Raw genomic sequence first — 27,947 nt, 5'->3', positions numbered from 1 at the left:
AAAAAATCTCACTCCAGGAAATTTCACAAAAATCTCACTCCAGGAAATTTAACGTACATTAGTAACTAGGACAGCTCACATTTCTCAGTAATTGCTGCACAAATAACATTTATATTGAGAAAAAGCTCCCATCTTTCCTGAATCTTCAGAACGAATATAAACCTTATTTAAATTCCTTTTCTGTCTTGCCTTTGTACAAGGCTCCTCTCCCGATAAAGAGCAAACCTACTGGAAGACAAAGGGATGTTTGCAAAACAAAACCGAAATAGATAATTAAAAAACTGAAGAGTTCCTGTTTTCAACAGTTCATTGCATGACAGTCACCATTACTCAGGATCAGGTTATCCACCTGGAAAGTGTAAGAAAACAAATCTTCCAATTAGCACTCATTGGGCAAAGGGCTGAGTTTCAAGAATCAAAACCTTGATTGGTGGGATGGATTTTCGTGTGTAAAAAGCACCCTAGTAAGGCGACCAGGGCCCGTTGTTGCCCCGCATTCTATTACCATGAGTTGTGTGTGCGACACGACTCCTGTAATTATCGCCTATATGTACAGTAATTGTTAATGAGCACATTTGTAACCAGCCGCCACCAAAAACAGGATGGCATTCTTACATCGTGATTAGGGGTTTTATGAGCATTTTGGGGTGGGGGACACTTTCTCACTGAAGACTCTTCCGCCCCATTCACGCTCATTCAGCTCTTTCTCAGGGAAGTTAAAAGCTGCAGTGATAATCCCTTAAGTATGACTTGGAAGAGTATAAAAGGTGCAGTGTATAAGCAATTGGATGAGGAAGGCTTTTATGTAGAAAGTCACTGAATGGGTGGCTGAGGACAGCGTGAGTGGGGAAAGAGAAGGGTGGACTTTTCTTCCTAAGGTGGTGAGAGAAGCAGGTATGACCAGGGCAGCTCAATTCCCTTTCATCATCTGATTGCTGCGTTGTCCCTGCACCTTGTTTCACCTTGTTTCTCAGGGCCAACCAGCTCCTTCCTGCCATTTTGCTCTCAAAGCGGGAGGAGGGAGCAATGCAATTTTTGGTAGGGACCCAGTTTCTTGCTGAATGCCAACTCAGCCAGCTGGCACCGAACAGGCCAAGCCTTCTTCAGAGGGGGTTAGCAAAACCCAAATTAGCATGCTCCATTTTAAAAACTTGCTTTTATTTAAAGACTAATTCATGACAAACAGTGGCTCCCCCACTGAGGTCTGGTGCCCTGGGAGCTGGCACCCAACCAAACACATGCAACTAATTGCCACCCTTGGATGACACGCAACTAACAAGCTCCATTTTGAGGCAGTAGATTCACTAAGAATGTAACCCCGGAAGGCAGCAGACACAGAAAAGCTCCTTTCATAACCCTGTCCTAGGCTAACCATGGCAGCAAAGCGCCTGAAAAACACTTTTGTTTCCCTGTACCGAGGATTTATCTCTACTAATGGCTGCAAACATGGATAACTTAGGGGAAGGTGGCCAAGGGCACTGCGATCCCCCATCATGATTATTTGAAGCAGGGGCTCTGCCCTTCTCTTTGCTCAAGGAAATAGGAGAAGCTGCCCACTATCTCAAAGGTCTGCATCTTGCCCCATTTGCAAATCTATGGACATCCAGTACTTCCCCCCCTCATACTTTGGTTTAGATGCTCAGACCTCTTTTATATAGGCAAAAACTCTGGAGCCAGGATGTGTAGGTTCAAATCCCAGCTCCACCATTTCCTAGTAACTGGCAAGTAATTTAACCCACCCATGCCTCAGTTTCTCCAACTATAAATTGGGATAACACTATACTAACACATACCTTGCAGGGTTATTATGAGTGTGGATGTGTTAACATAACAATGTGTGAAGGACAGTGTGTAGCATATCATCATTCCTTTACGAAGGAAGCCCTCTGAGTCTGAGATAGCTCATCCTTATGACGGAAAATTTACCTTTGCATATTCTACATTTCAGTCAAAGTGCACATCTCCGCATAAACTTCCCAGGGTTACGCCTCTAAGCCTTTGCTCACTATTTCTTCCTCTCTCCCCCACTGCCCAACCCTGCATGACCAAACCCCATCTGTCCTCCAAAGCCCTCCTTCGACTCCACCTCCACCAGGAGTCTTCCCTGCCATTCAGTTGCAATGAATCCGTTCAGTCTTGGCATGCCCACGGTATTTCCACAAACAAATGAAAGTATGTTATGTGCCTGTTATATTTCCTTTTCTAGACTGACAGCTCCTTCTGATCATAATCTGTGAGTAACTGGCACATAGTAGGCACTCAATGAACATTTGGTGAATAAGTAGATGTCTGAGTAAAAAATTTGCTCTGCATAAATGAGTAGCTTTATACTATGGTTATGCTAGATACTACTTAATGAGAAAGGAAGGAGAATCATTTCCTAAGGACTTTCATGGTTGCTTTGGCCCAAATTGAGAGTTCCATTTAACTTGTCGTTGACCTAGGCTCACAAATCAAACCCGCAGGAGGATTTGTCAATAACCGTATTAGTCTTCTAGGACTGACATAACAAAATACCACAGAAGTGTACTTCTCAACAGTTCTAGGGGCTGAAAGTCCAAGATCAAGATGTCAGCACATTTGATTTCCCCTGAGGCCTCTCTCCTTGGCTTGCAGAAGGCCACCTTCTTGCTGTGCACATGATTTCTTCTCTCTGTGGCTGCATCTCTGGTGTCTTTTCCTCTTTTTATAAGAACACCAGTCATATTGGATTAGGGCCTCACCCTTATGACCTCATTTAACCTTTATTACCTCTTTAAGGGCCCTCTCTCTAAATACAGTCACATTGGAGGTTAGAGCTTCAACATATGAATTTTGGAGGGACAAAATTTAGTCCATAACAATAACATATACAAATACTCAAAACATGAGTATTCTGGAAGTTACTTAAGTCCTCGGGAGACGGGAGGTCAGGGAAAGCATGCATAATTCATTGCTCCTTGAGGTGAGTCTTAATTGCATTCAGGCCCTGACTATATTAGCAAAACATTCAGCCAGTGGAAGCAGATTTGGCACTCAAATACACACTGTCTTATTTAGATGAAAAACTCAACTCTCTTCAGAATTTGTGGGATTCAGTTGGGGGGCCCAGACATGCTTCCCTTAGAGACAGAAGAACATCAGCACCCCTGGCAACATCCACAATAACACTGGCTGCTTTTAAAGCCACAGCCTCTCCCCAAAACACGTAGAAATTTCCAGCTAAACCCTTGTGCATTTTCTAGGATAAGGCTCACTTCACTCCTTCTAGGATACAATTTATCCGAATCCTATCTTTCTGAATACAGGCACAGAGCTTTACATAGCCCTGGAAATCCCAATGAGGTTCTCATGCCAGCATTCCTTTCTTAGGCATTTTCTCATTCTGATTGCTGTTACCAGCATATACAGTTACTAGTAGATAGTTTGACTTTCTCACATTGTTTCAAATCACTAATTCCCAATTAGGCAGATCCCTCACACCAATCCATAAGTTAATGGCCCCCATGGTATTTGTTCATAGCCCTCTCCTAAGACACTTAATACTTTTTACCTGGTAGAATAATGATTTATAGACATATGTGTCTCTTGCCAGATTTTTGAACTTCTTAAGGTTAGAATTGTGTTGGACCCGTTGTTTCTTCCCAAGCAGTGTCTAGCCTGATATGGCACACAGCAGTCATAGTAGGAGTTGCCTGTAGTTCACACAGACTTTTTGGGAGTGTAATAGCAACTCTAAGCAGCTAAGTACCAGAAGCAACACATCACAAAGTCATCCAGCTCCATTACGGGTGAAGTCAACACCTTAGAGAAACCAAATACCTCTCTCCATTTTTAATCCAAAGCTTCTAGTCAGTTGACCCAGAAACTCCCCACACTTCTACCATGACTTACCAGTTTGTCTAAAATAATAAAGAGGAAAATGAGAGGCTATTAGCTCCACTTCCATTCTCCAGTCCATCACCATTCTAAATTATTAATCAGTTGAAGTATTGCCAAGAAATATTCAGGCTCCTTTCCAAAAGTATAAAGTAGTCATTTTTCAAGTGAACAATTAACCAGTTTATTCATCTAGAAGTCACAGAATTTATAGAAAAGCTGATTCTTTCCCTTTTTTTTCCTTTTGCACGCTGCAGGATGTAAGAGAGATATAGATGAAACTCAAATATAGCTTCCTTTCCTTCACTCATTTATTGACTTGGCGTTACAGAATCCAAGTTTACAAAAGGTGTTTTAAAATATTTCCTGACCATAAGCATCTGTTACACTGTCCCAGTAGTATGACGCTCCTGACTAATCATTGCTGGCAAGGACAAAGTGATCAATTGTCACCACCCTTTCTTCTCCATGACTGATTTGGTAAAGTACAGCCATAACTCATGATTTCATGGAGTTTATATTCTGGGGAAGGAGACAGTCAAAAAAGAAGGTAAACCAAAAAATAAAACTGCAGTGGTAGCTTTTTACAAAAGAAACAAAAAGGGGCTAAGAAAAGGAGAAGATGTACCTTAAGTAAGATGTTAGTAGTGGGACTCGTAATCGATGGATCAGGAGAGTTCTGAAACTGGGGACCTAGTATGTAATCAAATCCAAGGTATGAAAGTGGCGTGGAGAATTTTAAAAAGACATTTAGTTCTAGTTACCAACTGACCTCAGAGACTCCAAATTTCTAGGGTATCTACTTCTCTTTTATTTTAGTCACGTGTTGTTTCACTACTATTATCACAATTTCTTAGGGGTAATTTTTGAGCAAAAGATATAGTGTGCAACTGGCGTTGTAAGTCTCATCTGATGCTCATTAACTGTCCCAACTTTTATGTAAGTGATGTACGTTTAAAGGCAGTGTGGTATGTAGCTTAAATTTTTTTTTTCTTTTATCTTTTTTGGCTTTTTTTTCCCCCCTAGAGGGAAGGTGAGCAACAATATTTAGTTTCAACTATATCTTTAGAAGTTTGCTTAGACATATTTTGATAGCCTTGTCAATGAGAGTGGAGTTCTGGACAATTAAATATCCTTTAATTTTTAAGTATATACTCTGGGGTACACGACCTTCCTAGGTCTTAAGCACCTTTTCTTTGGGAGGCTCAATACAATATTATATATAATACATTACAATAAAGAAGTGTTCGATGAAAAATTTTTGAGAAGATTTTTGTATTTTTCCATTTAAAATTATTTGGTTACATACAATTTGCTTTATTAAATTTTAAAATTGGCTAAAATTTCTCAACAATCATCATGCAATTCAGACATGCTTAAGAAGTGAGAAAAGCAAACTCATAAAATGTCTCTAAACATAGACTCTTTATAATTACTAAATTTAGTCATTAATAGCAATAGCACAATGTTCTATTTTGTTGACATTTTATTAAATATCTAATTGATCTGACTCTGCAATTTCTACATACTTCAAGTCCAAAATCATTTTCTCTTCCTTTTAGTTCTCAATATTTTTCTAAGCCCTTGAAAAATGCATTGGCCCTAGTCGTTAGGCCCAGATGTCTAAAGGTTAAAGAAGCTACAAAGTGTGTGTGCATCCCAGGGTCTCATAATAGTGGTGGTGATGCTGTGGGGGGTTATCCCCCCAAAAAACTAATGCCATTATAACCATGCATGATCCCAGGTAGCCTAAATGAATGTACCAAAATCCCTTTAAAAAAAAAAAAAAAAAAGCCTGCCCTGATTTTACTGTGATTTATGCACTTTCCTCTGAAGTTCCACTCAGCTTCACTTATAAAGATCATCCTGCTTCTCTAGCAAATTCTCATACCTTAGGGCATAAGAATCACCTAGAGTTCTGGTTAAAAATGGAGATTCCTGGGTCCTGTCTCCAAAGAATCTCATTTATAGATCTAAGTGGAGCTCAGAAATCAGAGTTTTTAACCTTCTGAAACTCTGAAGCGTTTATTGGTTGCTAAGTCGTTGGTTGATGCCTTGTGGTTGATGGTAAGAGCTGCTGAATCAGTTGAATTGAAATGCTGGACTAGTCAAGTCAATTTAGGCCAGGCTCTGTCAATCCTGGCTCATATTAGAATAACCTGGAGAGCTTTTAAAAACAGTTACCCCCAAGGATTCTGATTTATTTGATCTGGGGTGGAGCTTGGGCACTGGTATTTTTTAGAGCTACCATGCAAACAAATCAAACAGCCTAATTATCATAGGCCATGATAGCCTAAGGGTATCAGCTCTCATACAGGATTAACTCACCCATTGAGGTGATGCTAAAGCCTAAACCTCCTAAAATGAAAACACAGCAGCAGAGATTTAGCAAAACTAAAACCCATCCAGATCTCTTATTCCTAGTTTGTTTCAGCCTCAATACACCCAAGTCGGCCTTAGAGCTACAGCACAAAAAGGTGAGCCCTTTACTTTGGTTTTCATCTCCTGGCAGAATGATTTAGTAGCTCTATTATAAAAGCAACTGCATTATCATTACAGTGTTTGAATTATAAACGAAACCAAAAAAGATGCAGAAGGAACAGTCCTTTAATCAAAACTGTAAAATAGAACAATTTCTGGCTGCACTTAAAAGCAAACTCCGAAATATTAAGAGTAAACCCTCCAGCCCTTTGATTCCTGCCTCTTTCCTGTAAGAGCGACACTACACATTTTTTCAATTAAGCAGTTTGAAAACCTGAAGAAACTTACAGTGCATGATTTAATGAGAATATACTGTATGCATGGTAATTGGCAGGCTGACAGTTTGCTCATTTCAAACTGACAAGAGAGCACTACCCATTAGTAAAAAGGTTTTTGGGGGGGCGGGTCTCTTTTCATTAAGCAAGCTTTAAGGTTAAAGAACACTCTAACCTTATTGGCAAAGCTGTCACTAGTGGTCCCAGGGTGACCTTACTCTCTGTCACTCTCCAAGTCCTCAAGTCTTGACCAAGAAATTATTTTTTAAAAAACAAAACACGAACACAAAATATAGACATTTTGATGCTCTCAGGGGTATGCGGAGCCTTCTGAGTCATGACTCTGTCTGTGATTTCACATAACACAAATTCTAACCCAGTGTGTGCTGGTTCTTCACAATGACAGCTTTATAAACTGGAATACTTCTTGGAAATAATACCAATACTGTTAAACTCTTCCATATTTTAGAAGCAGTGTAATGTAGTAGAAAAACCATGGGCTTTGGTGACGTAGAGATAGGGGTGCAAGTTTTGACTAAAACCTTTATACGTGGCCTTAGTCAAGTGACATCACTTCTCTGGGGCTCAGCTGCCTAACTTATGAAACACAGACAGTAACATCTACTTTGTATAGAGAAGACTGTAAAAATGCTTCATGGTTACTCACAATATAGGGGCACTTAAATAAATAGTAACTAGATGACCCATAGAAGGTCAGACTCTGGAGTTTTAACTAAGTTAGCTACAGTCAGACTCCTTAGATTTCTACCATGAACCTTTACTGGAGTTATATAAAGACAACAGTAAACTAACATTTATGTACCAGTGTGGTCTCAATCATTCCTACCAAGATTCTGAAAGGTAGATGTTATTACCCCATTTTTATGAAATCTCAAATACAGGAAGGGATCTTCAAGATCACATGAGAAATTTCTGACATGTTTTAACATTTCTGATCATAAGAATATGCAACTTCCTGTGTTTCCCTCTTTGCTCTGCCTGCCAGAAAACCCGAGTGAATTTATGTGCTTAGTATATATTCGCAACCCTGTTAGCAACAGTGACTGGTGGACTTCTTTTCTGATTTTCTATGTATATTTTATTAATCTTATTTTAAATTGGTTATAAACCATCACAAATGAGGTACTATTTCTCAGCTAGCTAATACAGAAGCTAGTACTAACTAGAATTTGTGTCACGTGATTCCAGGCTAGGGACCCTCACATATATTTGACATACAGATATCCACACTCTCCAACTATGCTTTTTTTCACTTGTGGTGAGCTTTGATTCCACAGTTTTACAAAATGGTTGTTAGCCTAAAGTGATGAGTCACCTGTGTCTCTTGACGCAAAATTGAGAGAGTCCTCAAAAAATTCTAGACTCAAAGATACTTAAAGTAATCTCATTGGAATTTTGTCAGGTATATACACTAATTTATAATTCTTATCTTAATGTAATAACCCATTTATTATTATCAAACACTAACTCTGGTAATACCTTTTGTCTTAAGTTTAATTTCTCTGATATTAATATAGGCACTCTAGACTTCTTATGCTATTTCCATGGTGTATCTTTTTCCACCAATTTACTTTAAACTTAACTGTATCTTTATATTTAAAGTTTATCTTTTAACAGAAAATACTTGTTTTTTTAATCCATCCTGATAAACTCTGATTTTTAATTAAAGTATTTAGTCCATTAACATTTAATATAATTAAATATGATTAGCATGATATGTTTGCATTTAGAGCTACAATTTCATTGTTTGCTTTCTGTTTGCCCCCGCTGTTTCTTGTTCTCTGTTTGTTCTTTCCTGCATTCTTTTGGGATCATTTTAAAGGTGTTTAGGATTCTACTTTAATTTATCTGCTGGATTTTTAGTGATAGCTCTAAGCAGTAAAATATACATTCTTGACCTTTCACAGTCTACTCAGAGTTCACTTCATACCACCTCATATAAAATCGAAAACCATGCAACTGTATAAATCCATTTACTATGCACCCCCCTCATTATTTATGCTATAATTGTCTTATGTATGACATCTACACACAGCACATTATAAGCACCACAAGGCAGGGCTATGATTTGGCTTTAAAAAGTTCTGTGTATTTTAAAGACACTGAGATGAAAAAAATACTTTTATATTTACAATCTCTGACATTCTTCATTCCTTCCTGAAGATTTAAGATTCCATCTGGTGTTATCTCACTTCAGCCTGAATAACTTCCTTTAGCATTTCTTGTGATGTAGGTCTGCTGGCAATGAATTCTCTTAGTTTACTTTTATATGAAAATGTCTTTAATTACCCTTCATTCTCAAAGGATATTTTCACTATATATAGATTTCTGGGTTAACAGGGGTTTTTTTCCTCTCTTCAAAAATATCATTTTAGTTTTTCTAGACTCTGTAGTTTCTGATGAGAAGGTAGTGCTAATTTAAAGCACTGTTTCCTGGAAGGTAACCTGCCATTTTTCTCTGGCTATTATCAAAATTTTCTCCTTATCGTTGGTGTCCAGCGGTCTGAATACGATGTGCACAGGCACAGTTTTCTTCAAATTTATCCTGTTTGAGGTTCACTGACTTTCTTGATCTGCAAATGTATGTGTTTCATCAAATTTTAAAAAATTTGGCCATTATTTCTTCAAATATTTTTCTGTCCCATTCTCTTTCTTCTCTCCTTCTGAGACTCCAATTACTTGTATGTTAGACATTTTTACTTATGTCACACAGGCCCCTGAGTGACATATACTTTTCATTTTTTTCTGTTCAGTTTTTTAAATCTTTTTTCTTTCTGTTCTTCAGAAAGAAAATTTCTACTGCTCTATCTTTAGGTTCACTGACACCTTCTTCTGTTACTTCCAATGGATGTGAGCTCACTCAGTGAATTTTTATTTCAAATATTGTATTTTTCAGTTCTGGAATTGCCATTTGGTTCTTTTCTGTAGTTTCTATTTACTACATTTTTACTCATTATGAGTGTATCTTTCTGTCTTCATTGAGTATGGTTATAATAGCTGCTTTAAAATCTTGGCTAATTTCCACCTTTGGGTCATCTTGGAATTAGTCTCAGACTAATGCCTTTTCTCTTCAGAAGGGGTCGCATTTTCTTGGTTCTTCATATGTTATTTAATTCGGGGTTGTATCATGGGAATGTATGAATGTGAATATTATGGAGTAAAGACTCTAAAATCTGTTAGACTTCTTTGAAGAGCACTGATTTATTTGTTTTAGCAGGCAATTAATTTGGTTATACACAAATTGAAAACTATCTCTTGGGTGGCAGCTCAAATCTCAATTCAGTTCTTTCATCTTTAGCTGTGCTACTTTATATCTGCTCCACGTGTTCGTGGTTCAGGGGTCAGTCAAAACTTTGGGTACTATATATACATTGAATTGGGAGCCTCCCCTGTCTTCCTCTCTCCTTTCCAGAATTCTAGCTTCATTTTCCAGTCAGTGGCTGTGGTTGCCTTGAACCCTGTTCTTTGGATCTTCAAACCAAAAAGAATGTGGTTTATCTACTGGAATTAGTCACCCCAAGTGACATTAATTAACCTCAACATGTCCTCAGTCAAAAAGCTGTAAAATGGGGAACTCACTCTGCACTGGCCCCTGCTTCCAAGTGTTGAATCTCAATTCCCTTTCAGAATCTACCTGCTTATTTTCACTCTCTAGGGCTTTCAGGTAATATTTCCCCCATACTTTATAGTTGCTATCTGTGAAAATGCCAGGCTCAGTAGAGTTCACTTAGCCATACTAGAAATGGAAACAAGTAAAAACATATAGGAAATATTCCTTTGCATTTAGCAGTTTCTCTCCTCAAAATACTTAACCTCCATTCATCACTTCACCTAGTGATATTGGGTTTTGGTTTTAACTAGAAACGTAAGTCACACTCAGAGCTTCCTTGATCATCCTGCCAAATACATGAGAAGACTTGGAATGAAAGTACAGCATAAAGTCAAATGATAAAATATAAAACATCAATCAGATCTGACTCTTACACTGGCAGCATGCAATCTCAAAGCAATGAGGCTTGTACAGGATCATGACTACCAAAGATTATCTACATGGTACTTTGCCACGTTATTTATTTTACCTTAGTTTTTTGGTCTCAGATATCTCTATATCTTGCCTCATTGAAAACTGCAATAGGTAATATCCTAAGAGAAACAGAATATTGAAAATGATATCCTTAAACACCAATACAGAATTCGTAAGTGCACATTTCCTGCTGATAATAGTTCTTACCATTTTTTGAGAGTTTCTGTACACCAGGTATCTTGCTAATCATTTTATAAAAATTGTCATTTAATCCTTTACAACCATTCTATGAGGTAGTTCCTATAATTAGCCTCATATTACGGAGGAAGACACCACAGCTCAGAGAGGTTAAGTGAGTTAACTGAGATCACACAGCAAATAGCAGAAATCTGAGTCCGTCTTTTTAAAGAAAAGAAACAGCAAAGTGTGGGACTTTGGAATCAACAAGCACATGCCCTTTACTATGAGGAGAGAAAAGAGAAGTGTTTCTAAGCAAAGAGAAATAAGTGGAGATCTTAAAACTCAAAGTTATAGCCTATAATTCCTCCTTCCGCTAATTATTAATATTAAAATGCCCCTCTTTCAGATATATATATATTTCATATTGACACCTTTCATGTTAAAAAGAGTCTTGCTTCAGGGCTCAAAAACACTAAACAGAACCATAACATAAGGATCAAACAATTCCATGCAAAGCTCATAGTAAAGAAACACGTAACACCAGGATTCCATTTCAGCTCATTTCATTTACTGTCCTTAAACCTTCTGCATCTTCCAGAAAAACACTCTAGATGGGAAGGTGATTCACCAGAAAGAAATCAGGCACATTAAGAAGTGAAGATGCCTGACTCATCCCTCCATAATCTGCATTTGGTGAGTATTTCTAGAAAATATAGCAATGTGTCACAGTCCTACAAATGTGAGGGGCAGTCTTTTGCATAAATCCGTGAGTTTCAAGCAACTATGGAACGAGAGAGAATAGAAAACAGGGCCAAGAGTAAGTAAGCAGACAATGTAAAGTGGAAACAGGAGACTGGGTCTTGACTGAAAGCAAACAAAATCTTTGTGTTCTGACACATGGGGCTATTCAATATTTATATTTATTACACATGCTAAATTGTCTGTTGAGACCTCGGAATGGGAGATACTATGAGGGAAGTAAAGATGAGAAGGGGTGAGAGAAAAGGAGAGGGGTATACACAAATGAGTTCTAGGGAGGGATTAAATGAACACTGTCCACTGACATCATCAAAACTGGGGAAGTTTTGCCACATTAGCACATTCCCTTCTTTTACTGCTATTTTTTTAATGTATATTAAACTTATCCAGTTAAACCATCCAAAGACATACAAAGAAGAGTAATTATTTTGCCCTATCCTCAGGCCTTGTTATAAGATTTATTCTTCACTGTCCCAGCGAATGCCACTAGGATTTCCTCTGACCAAGAACAATCCCTTTCTATTTCAGGAGGTACGTTTCATATCAGTGTGTCCTCTTGCTACTACTAACGTCATTTCATCTCCACGATCATTCTCAAAACCATGCAAAGCGTAACAACTTGTCTTTGCAACTGCTTAACCTTACTTTTTATACATAAAAATTATTAAATATGTGTAACTGTCTGGTGGAAGGGAGAATAATATAATAGCATGTCAATCAGGTAACGGTAAAGCTACATTTCATGAAAGGGAAGGTAATGCTTTCTCCAGAAAGTGAAGTTATCACTCCTTTATTTAACTGACATAATATTTATACCCCAAGTTTTAAATGGCAGCTACAAATAGAAGTCAGGAGAGGGTAAATTCTCCAAGAAAATTGAGCCCCCAAATTATACCATTTTAAGAGTTCTATTTTATATGTACATAGAAATCTTACTACTATTATAAGGATACCCGCAGTAGGTCAGTTATACCTAACTCTACGAAAAATTTTTAAATTAAGTAAACTCTACCTTTCTGAATACTGTTACCTCCTCAGAGCGCTCAACAGCAGGGTGCATGGAGTTTTACAGAGGGTCTTGGCAAGCAGGCAGTCCTGGGATACCTACACCATAAACAAGAAATTCAGATGATCATTTCCGCAGTGATCTAGATGGCTTATAGTACAACTTCATTAGGGACATTCACCGTGAAAACTGAGCTAGCATGACAGCATTGGTACTGTTAAAAGGGTAGAATAAAGGCACATGTGCAAATTCTAAGTATTGTTATTACTCTGCACAAGAGAGATCACGATTCAAGAGTGGCTTAAGTGACTCCTACAAGCACATAAAGTAAGGAGCAGAATGGTGCTTTGACATTCCATCTTCCCATTTCTCGTCCTGGGCTGTTCTGGCTGCATTATTATTTGCCCTTCCTCAGAGCCAGCCAGTTCTGGAACAGGGGTTTTCCGTTTTGCATAAAGATGAGGCCAACCCAGAAGTCGGTAGGAAGAGTACTTCTCTGGTTTTGTGGCGGCCTATACCGAAGCATCTGTCTGAAAGGTATTTTATGGGTCAATCTACTTCCTTTCCTTTGAAACCTTGGTGTCCATGAGAATCTGAGGGAAACTGACAGTGGAAGGAACAAGGGTTTTTGGTCCTACTGACCTGAGTTTGAATTCTAGTAATACATTTACCATCTCTGTGTCTTATACAGCTGCTGAACTTCACTGAGCCTCACTTTTCACTTCTGTCAAATGGGCATAATAATATATGAAGGGTATATTTATCGAGAGAGTAATTTTTTAAAAATTTATTTATTTTATTTATTTATTTTTCACTGTGTTGGGTCTTCATTGCTGCACGCTGGTTTTCTCTAGCTGTGGAGAGCGGGGGCTATGCTTCGTTGCAATGCACAGGCTTCTCATTACTGTGGCTTCTCTTATTGTGGAGCACGGGCTCTAGGGCACCTGGGCTTCAGCAGATGTGGCGCATGGGCTCCGTAGTTGTGGCTTGCGGGCTCTAGAGCGCAGGCTCAGTAGCTGTGGCGCATGGGCTTAGTTGTTCCCCAGCACGTGGGATCTTCCCAGACCAGGGCTCGAACCCATGTCCCCAGCATTAGTAGGCAGATCCTTAACCACTGCGCCACCAGGGAAGCCCTGAGAGAGTAATTTTTTTAAATGAGGATAAAACATCAGATAGCACAGGGGACAGGGAGAAGTGGGTGGTCATCTGCTGCATATTTTGAAAGAGGATCCGAAAGGATCGGCACTGGGCTGAGGGGAGAAAAATAACGCCTAATTCCTTGATAATACGTAGAATTAAATTAGAAACCATAACAATTTAACTTACTTATCATCAGAAGCAGTAATCTTCTCAAATGCCAGACCAGACAAAGATAGTGGCAACGTACGTAACAGAGAATAAGTAACCAGAATGTATAAGGAACTCCAAAAATCAAGAACAAAGATGAACAAACATATAGAAAAAAATGGTGGTTCAAAGAAGAAATCTCAATGGACAAAGAAGGTTAAAAAAAGAAGCTCAGGGCTTCCCTGGTGGCGCAGTGGTTGGGGGTCCGCCTGCCGATGCAGGGGACACGGGTTCGTGCCCCGGTCTGGGAAGATCCCACGTGCCGCGGAGCGGCTGGGCCCGTGAGCCATGGCCGCTGAGCCTGCGCGTCCGGAGCCTGTCCTCCGCAACGGGAGAGGCCACAACAGTGAGAGGCCCGCGTAACGCATAAAAAAAAAAAAAAAAAAGAAGCTCAGACTCACTAGAGGAAAACACATATTAAAATAATGAAATTACATTTTTCTTTTACTAGAATAGTAAACATGGAGAAGACAGACAAAATTCAGTGCTGTCCAAGAGGTATAAAAAAATAGCATAATATTCTAGCTTACTTCTGGCCGAATCATGAATTGGTATCATCCTGGTGAGCAATTTTGTTATATTTATCAAAGGTAATACTACATATATCCTACAGCTTACTGATTCTCATTGCAGGGTATACTGGGCTCAAGCAATATGGACACAAGGAGACATATACTAAAAAGATTATTGCAGTGTTTTTTTGTTTTTGTATAGCAAAACTTGGAAATGACCTAAAAGTTGCATTGGAAAGGGAATAGGCAAATAAAATGTGCTATATTTATAAGATGGAATATTATGCAGCTGTTAAAATCAACTGATTTTATAAGCATCAATACAGATAAATTTCATAAATACTGTTACATTAAAAAAGCAACAGGAAGGAAAGATTTAAACATAAAATATTTAAACAAAATAGTATATATTGGTTGTTGGTATATATATGTGTGTACATAAAAATATAAACAATAGACTAGTTAAATATTACATCCTAAATTTATGGTAGGGAATTTTCAGCAGGAGGTACAGGCAGCTGAGAGAGTGAAGGGTGGAAGGAAAACAGGATATGGTAGTTAAAAGAGAATTTAGTTTCATCAATAATTTCTTTAAAAAGAAACAAACACACAAACCAGAAGTAAATCTGACTAGACATAAACAGATGCTCCTTTTTAGATAGTAGAAATACAGATGCTTATTATACTACCTTTTGTGCTTGTCTGTATCTTTAAATTTTTCTCAAAATAAAGGAAGTAAGAAAAAAGGGAGGGAGGATAGAAGGGAGGGAGAGAGGGGTGGAGGGAGGGAGGGAGGAAAGGAGGAAGTAAGTTAGCTCATCATCAGTTCCGTGTGCACTTAAACTGGTCACAGATGGTTGGTTTCTTTAAGGATGGATCTCAAAACTGTTTTCATAATCAGTGAGAAGGATAGCGATTCCTCCCAGGTTGGCTCAGCTCGGAGGACTGAATTTAAGTTCAGCCAGCAGAGGGAACCATCTGTCATCTGGAAAGACACTCAGCCCTCATCCAGGAGAACCCGTTCAGCACACACCAGTGCCTCTGGGACCACGGGGAAGAGGGAACATGCACTTACAGACAAAGTAAACTGAGAGCACACCACGGACATCTTTTCAACCTTTCTAAAAGGTTCGTTATAATTTTACAGAATCAAGGGAACAATACACTTGATTAGTTCTTCAGCTGACTTAACAATTTTGCTTTTTCTGTTTCTCTCCTTGAAGCAAGTTTGCCATTAACCTTATATGTTCTAGGGCTTGAGATTAGATTCTTCCCCCTCCAAAAGAGAATTTTTGCTTTAAAATAAAAGTTAGCTTTAAGATAATTCATTTTTGCCAGTAATACCAAAAGACGCTTGTTGAGGCGAGGAGGTCATTCTTTAAGGAGGCTAGAATTGTAAAGAATGTTCCGTCTCTTCCTGGAGGGAGAATCTGTGGAGGAAAAAAGCTTGCAGGAAAGTTCAGTAATCATGAAGTAAAAGCCCCAAAAGACTTCCTCCTGGGCCAATACTGTGTTTAAAAATGCCTTATCTGTACACTTCCTTGAGAGACCTTAAGGCCTTGAAGAAGCAGTTAGTTAAACCCTTAAGGAAAATCTGGCAATTGCCCTATCTTTACATAATGCAGCTAGGAGGCAAAGGGCACCAATTCAAGGCCGGATATGCCTCAAGTGCTTTGCCCCATCACAGCCCTGATATTTAAATTTCATCCTTTTATGTGTGTCATCCTACAGATGGGATTTGGGTTGGTTTCTAACAATAAAACAAACAAGGTAGAAAGGGAATGTTATGAATAAGTTACCAATGTAAATGTGCTATTTTGTGCCTTTGAATTTGGATGCTGATAAACATGATTCTGCACATGGAAATTAGACTTTTCAGAACTACTACACAGAATTATTTAATTTGTCTGAGTAAGTACTTAGAATAACGTGGCTGCTCTGCACTGCAAAAAACACTGGACTTTCAAATGAACAATGAAATATGTGATAACTCCTTATAAATGGAACTGCAGCAAAGGACATTCAGTAGCAGATCCTTCTGAGATACTAAAGCAAAAGAAGTTGGATTTAACATGAGACCTGAAGGGTGAGAAGGAGGTAAAGAAGGGCTAGAGGATGGCCTTCTGGGGAGACAGAATACAACATTCAAAGGCAGAGTATATAGTGTCTTCACTGTTATTGAAAGTCAGTGCAAATTGTCCATTGAATAGACCATTTTAATTGAACAACTATGTATCCAATACCTACTATGCACCAGGCACTGTGCTGCGCTCTGGGACATAACAGTAAGCAAGACAGATATGAATCCATGCCCTCAATCTTTCCTCCCGATACTTACTCCTGTTTGAAAACTGCACTAAAGTCAACATTCGCTTTGTAAACCAGTAAATTCCACCTTCAGTTTTGATCCCAAAGAGAGTCTACTAGCATGGAAAAACTGTAATACTTTCTCTGGTGACAAAGAAGGCTACATAAGCTAGTAATTCCCTTTCTGCCTTAGGGATCAGGAAACCTACAACCAAATTTAGTTCTCTCACTCCATGGACCTACCAACTTATACTAGTAAAGATGGTCACATTTCTGTCTTATGGTTGTTTTAGTACTTGCACACTACCTTTAATTCAGTAAACAGCCTCAAATTCTTTGGGAAGTTGGTAAAAGAGGGGGAGGAAGGGAAAGTAAAAGAGGAAAATAAGGGAGTTTCTTGAGGTCCAAAGTGCCTTTTGCAGTTTTCACAGCACCTTACACAGATGCTGAATGGAAAGCACTTAATAACTTTGCATTGATGAATGATCAATGACGAATACAAAGCTTTCCTGGCTCAACTTGGGTTCCATTATGGGGGATGGGAGGAAGTGAAACTTACTTCTCTCTAATCTCCAGTTTGAAAGGGAAAGCTCAAAACAGTAGCTGAAAAGTTTAGCATGATTGTCACTGTGAAGCAGCTCAATAACCAAACAGAAGAGCCATGGTGACCACGGGAAGAGAGGGTAAGAGAATTTTAAGGTATCCTTAGAGATTTATTTCAGGCAATGAGGTCCTTGTAACATAGAACATTACTCTCTCCTACTCTAGTGCTAGTCAAAACAAGAGAAATGTCATAGTTTAAAGTGATGTCGAAGTAACAGGGAAAAATGTTAAGGTTCTTTATGACAAAATGGAAATATATTTGCAATTCTATTTCCTGATGTTCTCTCACTTATGTTGGGGAAAAAAACCGTTAGTCCTTTTGCTTTAAAACTCCCCATTGGCAAAATTCAACTATAATCTATCTGGTTAACGCCAGGAAGAGGAGGAATAAATTTAAAAGAAGTTTAGAAGACACCCACTTTATCAATATCAGAGCACTGTGGAGTTCAGTCTTTTTCATAGCTAAATCCATCCCATTCACACAAGAGAACAACAAATGTTGCATTCAAGGAGGTATTAAAACATCTCATCCCTTTTGTTAGCTCAACCTATTAATGAGACTTTCTGAATTAATCTCTGATCACAAACTGTCTGTTGATGTGATATAACTGCAGTAAATAGTGTACAGCTTGCTTCAAGTAGCTAGCTAAGACCAGTTTCACGATGCTTCAGTTCTTTGACAGGTAGAAAATTAAATCATTTCTGTATTCACCTAAGATTAAATCATTTCTGTATTCTCCTAAAACTGAATCATTTCTATATTCCTCAGAAACTTTTCAATACTAACAAGTACATCACTTCCCCAACTAGTTGATAAACTGAAAAGAAAATATTATTATGGGATGGTACTTGAGGAAATAGTTAAAAGGGGAAACTCAGAAAACAAGATTGTGAAGATGTATGATGAGGAGATTCTCAAAACGGCAAGGTGAGGGAAAGAAGGAGTTGTAGCTGAATAATGTATGTTTTAAAAAGGTAAGCTATTCCTTAAAGCAATTACCAAAACGTGAGAGTTCCTTTCATGGTTCTCAACCTTATACTCTGAAAGGGAACTTCTTATAATGCCAGACTAAGACAGCCAATTACTTCAGCACCAAGCTACATCCTAAATCTCTGGACTTGGCCGTTCAAAAAAACTCTTGGAAAGTGTTCTTATAAAATCTTCACTAACAGCTCTGACTTTATAAATGTAGATTCTAAAAGGATGAATGAAAACTAACCAATTAGATAGCAAAGTAGAGAAGAGAGAGCACTGAATAAAAGACCTACCAGAGTTTCAGTTATACATCCACGACTAACTAGCTCTGAGACTTAGATCATATTTATAATAAAAATCATAATCATGAGAAATTAATAATCACACAGCACATAGTGTGCCAAGAGCTTCCCATACATTATCTAATGTAATCCTTATTACAACCTGAGAAACTTTCATGGAATTGAGTAGCTTGTCCAAGACCACCCAGCTGCTTTGAGTGGTGGGATCAGGATTCGAACACAAGCCTCTCCAACTCCAGAGCCCAGCCTTTAGCGATCCATTCTGCAGACAAGTTCAGTAACTGTCTAAGATGATATAAAAGGCTTCTATCAGCAATGAGGTACTAAAATTTATGAGGCAAGATAGGATAATGGAAAAAGGTCAGGTTTTGAAGTGACTTGTGGCCCAGGAGAGCAGCTTCTCTCTAAGCCTTGGATTCTCAGATAACACTACTTACTTTACAGGCTGTCCTAAGGATTAGAGACAATATGAGAGCTACTAGCCCACAGTAATAATAATGATAGCTAACATTAACACAATGTTTACTATGTATCAGGGACTAAGCCTTTTTCACACAGTAAATCATGCAGTCACAATGACTTAAAGAATACTATTATTTTTATTCCTGTTGTACAGATGTGGAAACAGAGGCAAAGACAGTTACCAAACCTAAATCACAGTTACTAAATTGCAGATCTGGGATTCCAATCCAGACAGAATGACTCACTCAACGAATCATACATATTGCATATTGGACACATACTGATACATGAAGGACCTCTGCTGTTTCCCAAAATCTGTGTTAATTTCACCCAGAGTTCAAGATAAATTCAGAAGAGAACAATCCACATGGACATCCAGATGGTCTGCCTATTTCTGGCAGTCAGCCAATTATACTTAAAAAAGAAAACAAAACAAAACAAAAAACCCCTTGACTTCAATAGGAACTAGCTAGAGAGTGACACATCACATGTATCATAGATATGTATACATATATATGGCTAAGCTTTTCTTTGTTCTGTTTCCGGGCTGATTGTTCCCTTCATGTTGATATCCTGTTGCTTTCATTTTACTTATAAAACCACCAAAGCTCCATAAAAGTTACTTTTCTGCTTTCAACCTGGGAGAAATTCAGTCTCTTAATCTTCTAAAACATTATTTTAATAACATATTTTATTTAACCTAGTATATACAAATATTATTTCAACATGTAAGTAATAAAAATTAACAAGATATTTTACATGTTTTATATGAAGTACAATATTCAAAAATCTTAAAAGGTTTTACATATACAGCCCATCTGAAGTCAGACAAGCTATGTTTCAATGTTCAGTAGCCACAGGTTGCTAGTGGCTACCTACCATAGTGGACAACACAGGCCTATAGTGACTGGCTTCCTAGCTCATATTTCTAGGTCTCTTTTCTTGGGCTGGTCAAAATCCCCAGAAAAGTGTCTTTCAATCTCGTGCCTAGCTGCCATTGTTCTGGGATTTAAGTGTGGGAAAGAGTGGAAGCCCCATTATGCAGACTTTCACTTAATCCCCCTGTTTTCATCACCATAGCTCTGTCTTCAGCTATGCCCAGTGACCCCAGTCACAGATCCTGTGCTTCACTCCCCTCCAGCCTTCATTCTGGGGAGTGGAGGAAGGGTGAGAGGGACAGCTCCCAGGCTATGTAGGTTAGGCAACGACTCTGGTGATCTAATATTATTTACTGTTTTTTCAACATTCTTTTCATATTCCTTTACTCTCACTTTCATAGATTTATAATGCCACTAATTCCTTAGATTTCACATTTTTTCCTTCTAAATCAGTCTCTGGCCCTTTAAGGTAGCTTCTACAATTACACTGTTATCTTCCCAATTCTTTTTGTTCACGTGTCCCCCCTTTTTAATTAAACTTCTTATTTTGAGATAATGTTGTTAGAAAAAAATACAGAGAGATTCCATGTACGCTTTACCCAATTTCTCCCAATGGTAACATCTTACAAATCTACAGTACAATAGCACAAGCAGAATACTGACTTTGATACACTCAAGATACAGAATATTTTCATCACCATAGAGATCCGCCTACCGCCCTTCTATAGCCACACCCATCACCCTCCCACCTCACACTACCTTAACCCTTGACAACCACAAATCTGTTCTTCATTTATATAATTATGTCACTTTAGGAACGCTATATAGGGCTTTCCTGGTGGTGCAGTGGTTAAGAATCTGCCTGCCAATGCAGCTGACACAGGTTTGAGGACTGGTCCGGGAAGATCCCACATGCTATGGAGCAATGAAGCCCGTGCACCACAACTACTGAGCCTGCGCTCTGAAGCCCGTGAGCCACAACTATTGAGCCCACGTGCCACAACTACTGAAACCCGTGTGCCCTAGAGCCCATGCTCCGCAACAAGAGAAGCCACCACAATGAGAAGCCCGCACACCGCAACATAGAGCAGCCCCCGCTCGCCACAACTAGAGAAACTCCATGTGCATCAGTGAAGACCCAACACAGACAAAAATAAATTTTTAAAAAAAGGAAGAAGGGCTTCCCTGGTGGTGCAGTGGTTGGGAGTCTGCCTGCTGATGCAGGGGGCGCGGTCTGGGGGGTTCTCACATGCCGCGGAGCGGCTGGGCCCGTGGGCCGTGGCCACTGGGCCTGCGCGTCTGGAGCCTGTGCTCCGCGGCAGGAGAGTCCACGGCATTGAGAGGCCCGTGTACCGCAAAAAAAAAAAAAAGAAGAAAAAAAAAGAATGCTATATAAATGGAATCATACAGTATGTAATCTATGGGAATTGCCTTTTTTCTCCCATAGCCTAAATCTCTGAAGGTTCAGTCAAATAGTTAGTTCCACGTTATCAACAGCTCATTGCTGAGTAGTGCTCTGTGGTTTGGATATACTACCGTTTCTTTAACCATTCACCCAGTACAGGTCATCTGTGTTGCTTCCAGTTTTTGGCTACTACAAATAAATCTACTATGAACATTCGTGCACAGGCTTTATGAGAACATAAATTTTCATTCCCTCAGGATAAATGCCCAGGAGTACAATAAGTGAATGTTTAGTTTTATAAGAAGCTGCCAAACTATTTTCCAGAGTACCGGGACCATTTCAGATTCCCACCGGCAATATGTGAGTAATCCAGTTTCTCTGCATCCTCATTAGCATTTGGTGTTATCACTATTTTTTTTTTAAGCCAGTCCAATAGGTATATGGTGACATATCTCTGTGGTTTTAATTTACATTTCCCTGACAGCTAATAATACTGAACATATTTTGATGCACTTACTTGCCATCTATAAAACCTCTTTGGTGAAAGATCTCTTCATGACTTTTGTCTGTTTTCTAATTGGATTGCTTGGGGTTTTTTAAACCATTATTTGAGAGGTCTATATATATTCTAGATACTAGTCCTTTGTCAGATTTATGGTTTGTAAATATTTTCTCCCAGTCTGTATCTGTCTTTTCATTCTCTTATCAGGGTCTTTTAAAGAGCAAAAATTTTAATTCTGATGATGTCTAATATATGATTTTTTTTCCTTTTATGAATTGTGTTTCAATGTCAAGTCTAAGAACTTTTTGCCTAGCCCTGGATCCCAAAGATTTTCTCTTATGTTTTCTTCTAAGAGTTTTATAGTTTCATGTTTTACATTTAAGTCCATTATACATTTTGAGGTAACTTTTACATAAGGTATAAGACTTAATTTTAGGTTCATTTTTTGCTGATTACTCCAGGATCATTTTTGAAAAGGCTCTCTTTTATTTTTTCCCCCATTGAGGGATTTGTACATTTGTCAAAAATCAGCTGGGAATATTCATTGAGTCTGTTTTTTGGCTTCTCTATTCTGATCCACTGATATACATGTCTATCACTTCATGAACAGCCACATAGTAACTGTAAAATAAGCCTTAAAATCGGGTAGACTGATTCCTCCCACTTCATTCTTCTTTTCAACATTATTTTAGAGATTCTAGTTCCTTTGTCTTCATATAAATTTTAGAATAATCTTGTCCATATAAAAAATCATACTGGGATTTTGGTAAGAGCTGCATTAAATGTGTATATCAGTTTGGGGAAAATTGGTATCTTTACTATGCTGAGACTTCCAAATCACGAACATGGTATGTCTCTCCATTTGTTTCGATTTTCTTTGATTTCAGTCATCGGCATTATGTCACAGTGAGCATACAAGTTCTGTGAATGACTTATTAGATTTATACCTAAGTATTTCATAATTTTGAGCTACTGTAAATTGCATTTTTAATTACAGTGTCTACATGTTCATTGCTAGTATGCAGAAATACAATTGATTTTTTTAAATTGTCTTGTATCCTACAACCTTGTGGAACTCACTTACTTTTAAGAGGTTGTGTTTTTTTTTTAGATCACTTAAGGATTTTCTAAGTAGAAAATCATGTCATTAGCAATAGTGACAGTTTTCTTTCTTCCTTTCTATCTGTATGCCTTTTATTTCTTTTTATTGCCTTATTGCATTGACTAGAGCTTCCTGCACTATGTTGAATAGGAGTAGCAAGAATAGACATCCTTACCTTACTTCCCACACTTAGGGGGTAAGCATTGTTTTTCATCATTTTGTATAAATGTCAGATGAGGGTAATAAAAAAGAGGCTCTTCATCAAGTTGACGAAGTTCCCCTTATTCTTATTTTTCTGACAGTTTTTATCATAAATCAGTGTTGAATTTTGTCAAATACTTTTTCTGCATCAATTGATAAAATCATGTGATTTTTTTTTCCTCTTTAGTCTGTTATTATGGTGCATTGCATTGATTGACTTTTTAATTTTGATCCAGTCTTTGCATTCCTGGAATAGACCCCATTTGGTTATGTGTATAACTCTTTTTTTTTCCCCCTGAATTCTACTTGCTAATATTTTGTTAAGGATTTTTGTGTCTATATTGATGAAGTTATTCATATACCATAGTTTTCTTTTTTGTATTGTTTGTGTCTGGCTTTGGTATATGGGTAATACTAGTTTCATAAAAATGAATTGGGCAGTGGAAGTGTTCTCTTCTATTTCCTGGAAGCTGTATAAAACTGGTGCTTATTCCTCATTAAATATTGGGTAGAATTCTCCAGTAAAATCATCTGGGCCTGGAAATTTCCTTTTGGGGAATTTTAAAATTATGGGTTCAATTTCCTCAATAGTTATAATAGGGCTATTCAAATTTGGTGAATTGTGGCAGTTTCTTTTTCAAGGAAAGTGGATCTTTTTTTCTCAGTTGTCAAATTTATGTGTATAAAGTTTTTCATAGCATTCCTTTATTATCCTTTTGATATCTGCAGGATCTATGGTACTATCCCCTGTTTCATTCCTGATATTGTTAATTTGTGTCTTTAGTCTTTTTTTCTTTATCAGTCTTCCTAGATGTTTGTCAATTTTTTTGACTTTTTCAAAGAACCAGCTACTTCTGCCTTCTTTTAATTAATGCTTGTATGGTACATCTCTTTCCATCATTTTACCTTCAGTCTGCCTCTACTATTATATTCAAAGTGAGTTTCTTATAGACAGTGTCTAGTTAGGTCATGTTTTTTAAACAATTCTTTCACTCTTTACATGGTATATTTAGACCATTTAGCTTTAATGTAATTATTGGTATTTTAGGACTTAAACTACCACTTTATTTTTGTTTCTTTTCTGTTTATTCTCCCTGGTTTGTATTTTTGTTTTCTTTTTTCTGCCTTCTTGTAGGCTCTTTGAACATTTTTTTGGAATTCTACTTCGATTTATCTAAAGTTTTTTGTGTGCATCTCCTTGTAAAACTTCTTTAGTGGCTGCTCTAGGTACTGCGTTATATATTCATAACTTATCACAACATACTGGTATTGTCTTACAGTTTGAGCAAAGTATAGAAACCTTACCTCCCTTTATGTCCTGTTACCAATGTCCATTTATAATACAGTTATCTTAAATATTTCCAACACTTCCATCCATATCAAAGAGTGTTGTAATTTTTGCTTTAGTCTTCAAACATAATTTAGAAATCTCAAGAAGAAAAAGTAAGCCTACTATATTTACCAATATTTTTGCTTGCTGTGTTTTTTCCTGGTGTTCCACGCCTTCTTTATTTTATTTTTTATCATTTCCTTCTGTTAGCCATTCTTTTAGAGTAGCTCTGCTGGTGACAAAATCTGTTAGTTTTCCTTCATCTGACAGTACCTGGACTTCCCCTTCATTCCTTAAGGGTATTTTCACTGGTCATAGGATTCTGGGTTGATTCTGGGTTGACTGCTATTTTCATTCATTACTTGAAAGCCTTAAGTTCCTGAATCTCAGCAGAAACTCAAAAATAAAACATGTAGGGATAGCTAAAAATGTATATATACAATAAGCTGGATCCTATTGAGTTGAAATGTCCCTGGCTACAACGAACTCTGATCCTGGCAGGAGGAAAAGACATGTAAAAAATCATTACAATTATATGTGATTAAGTGCAAAACTGCAGGTATGTACTGGTCATGGTGCTGACACAGGAACAGTGAGCAGCAATGCTTGGGAGAATCAGCAGAAGCTTCTCACAGGAGACGTGTGAGCTGAATTCTGAAGGTTGGGTTAGTAAAAGGAGTTTCCAAGAGGGAGAAACACATGCAAAAGCCCTGAGAGAAGTAAAGATGGTACATTTGGGAAATGATGCAAACTAATACCTGGATGAAGTACAAGACATGTGAAGGAGCAAAGGGAGATGAAGTGGAAAGAAAGGTAAGGGAGGGACACTGGGGTCCTCATCCCCTACTAAGGAGTTTAGACTTCATTCTATGTACCATGGGGGAGCTGACAACTAGACAAAACTGGTAAACATAATATTCAAAGCAGAGGCTTCTACTATTCTACCCTTTTAAAAAGTAGCTTTTTAATGTATTATTAACATTATCTTTATTTTAGTAATTATCAAAATTTAGTTTACATGCAAGTAGGAAGTGTTAATGGCCAGTAAAAATAGAAGACTCAGCCAAGCCTCTGCCTAGTACCCTCCACTGTAAACATGCTCCATCCTGCCTGGGGGATGATTTCAGTGTCTCTGTGATCAATGAATGAAGCAGCATGGAATGAGATCATGGCTAGATGACAGCACATTAAGTCAGTGTTTCAGCTTTTCTGTAGCTTTGAATTTCCCAATTTTGGTCAGTTTTTGTCAAAACCTTACCATCACTTAACGTATATTTTGCATCATTTACTAAATGAAAAATTTCCAACACCAGTAGATCGGAAAAAAAATATCATATTTATGCACAGAGTGGTCACATTCTGAGCTCCAGAAATACCCAGGGGACCTTCAGAGACAGGCACTGTTCCACTGCCCCAACCTCATTTATTATGCTGACCCTTTGCCCAGCCACATACCCCTCCCCACCTGCTATGAGCATCTAGAGTCTGTTCTAGAATTGAGATGGAATTCTTTTCCGGTTTCACATAAGTAGGTATCATACTTTTGGTGAAAAATAATTTCAGAAAGGGTAGAAACAAATAAAAAGCAGAATAAAACATCTTACATGGTAACCTAAGTGCTTATCTAATCACAGCCTTATTCCCTTTTCAGTCCAATTATTAAAAAGAAATGTCATATTTACCACTACTGAATTATATACCTAAAAATGGTTAAAATGGCAAATTTTATATTATTCAGAATCAAATACTGAATACTTTTTCAGAATAAACATTTTTTCAAAGTTAAAAAGAAAGAAATAAAGAAAAGAATTGAGTGCCACATTCATGCTTCCTTTCAAAGGCAGACATTGTCCTTGCCTTGGAGATAAGGAAGGTGAGACCCACTTGGGTACTTGATCTAATTTAGACCTGGTGGTACGTGTTCTATACCTGAGTTATTAGGAGCTCACCAGCTCTCAGTCTTCCTTGAGGAAAGAAATCCTCACAGCCTGATGGCCTTGAAAGAAATGTCAAACTTTTTTAAAACAGAAAAAGAATATATACAAATTTCCCATTGAAAATGAAGATGTGAACTAGAATATTAAAAGACAGGGAGTAAGGAGCCAAAAATCATGGCGTTTAGGCCAATGTACTTCAAAATGGGAAGAAAACTGTTTGCAGTCCCTTGCCATTAAAGATAATTTCCTTTTAATTCCCATTTCTTTTATGGTGTATCTGTTGTTTTCTGTTTTGTCTCTATGGCTGCTATTCTATAATACGTTAACTTTATGAGTATAAACTAGAATCTGCATATGTTCCAGCTCCATACTTTTTGATGAACTTGACAATTTAAATGGATTAAACCATTTAATGGTTTAATCAGAGGTGAAAAATTATTCCCACAAAGTTCCTAACTTGTGAGAAAGTATCCTTTCTGGAAATACTTTCCAATCTGGATAAGTACTGAGATTCCTTCCTACCTGTAGGCTCGTCAGTTAAATTTCAAAGGTTGTTATGTCAAGGGAGAACAACACAAACCAACCTGGGAATCTGCTTTTCTGAACTATGTAGATTGGCCATACTGATTTAGAATTGACCTATATGCTTCCCTCCAAGTTCTATACAGATTTTTATTTCTGCCATATCATTCTTGACATCTTTTTCTACACTGCCTTGAAGACTTTCTCATACAGTTATGCAACAAACTATATCCCAATTATGAAAAAATAATCAGGGATACTGGCGTGTTTTTGTAGAAAACATATGGCCTATCAGAAGTGACCGCCTGAATTTCTGCCCATATTATGACATGACTTTACTGAGGGCATCATCTCATACATGCAATATACTAATAGATTTGTGTAAAATGCCTAAAACTACGAAAACACAATTCCGTAAGTTAGGACTGCCTTATCACGCAGCACTATCCTTGACAATAAAACAACAAATGAAAAGTCCACTACCTTCACTGCAACAGTGTGTTACTGATTTTGACTTTAGACTCTACTGATCTTTACTTTACCCTCCCATGTCTTGGGTCACTATTTTATCTAGAGAACCCGAAACCCATTTCTTCATCCATACGTACCACATGGAACCTTAGATTTTCTTAATGACCCAACAGATTTTTGGATGTTTAACTCTCCTTTTTTTTTTTCTTTTCTTTTTGCGATACGCGGGCCTCTCACTGTTGCAGCCTCTCCTGTTGCCGAGCATAGGCTCTGGACGCACAGGCCCAGTGGCCATGGCTCACGGGCCCAGCCGCTCCATGGCATGTGGGATCTTCCCGGACCGGGGCACAAACCCGCGTCCCCTGCATCGGCAGGCAGACTCTCAACCACTGCACCACCAGGGAAGTCCCTCTCCTTTTTTTTTAAGTTGTCTTGTTTAGAATAAATGAAAGTTAAGATTGTGGCAGTAAAGGACAAGCTGTCAAT

General features: G+C 38.0%; 1 protein-coding gene across 5 annotated transcripts in view; it reads right to left on the bottom strand.

Moving 5' to 3' along the window:
- FHIT (fragile histidine triad diadenosine triphosphatase) overlaps nt 1-27,947 on the bottom strand; it is a 1,483,533-nt gene that overhangs the window by 1,038,739 nt on the left and 416,847 nt on the right. For 4 of the 5 annotated variants that reach the window (XM_032649510.1, XM_032649509.1, XM_032649512.1 and 1 more), the window contains one exon: nt 12,611-12,702. The exons of the other annotated variant lie outside the window; for it this stretch is intronic. In XM_032649510.1, the coding sequence (XP_032505401.1) occupies nt 12,611-12,658 (48 nt within the window). In that variant the 5' untranslated portion in view covers nt 12,659-12,702. The remainder of the gene's footprint in view (nt 1-12,610; nt 12,703-27,947) is intronic. 5 annotated transcript variants of the gene reach the window in all.

This window comes from Phocoena sinus, chromosome 11 (genome assembly GCF_008692025.1).
Source record: "Phocoena sinus isolate mPhoSin1 chromosome 11, mPhoSin1.pri, whole genome shotgun sequence".
Classification (NCBI taxonomy): Eukaryota; Metazoa; Chordata; class Mammalia; order Artiodactyla; family Phocoenidae; genus Phocoena; species Phocoena sinus.
The sequence above is the reverse complement of the archived record's forward strand: the minus strand, read 5'-3'. Positions and strand labels throughout refer to the sequence as shown.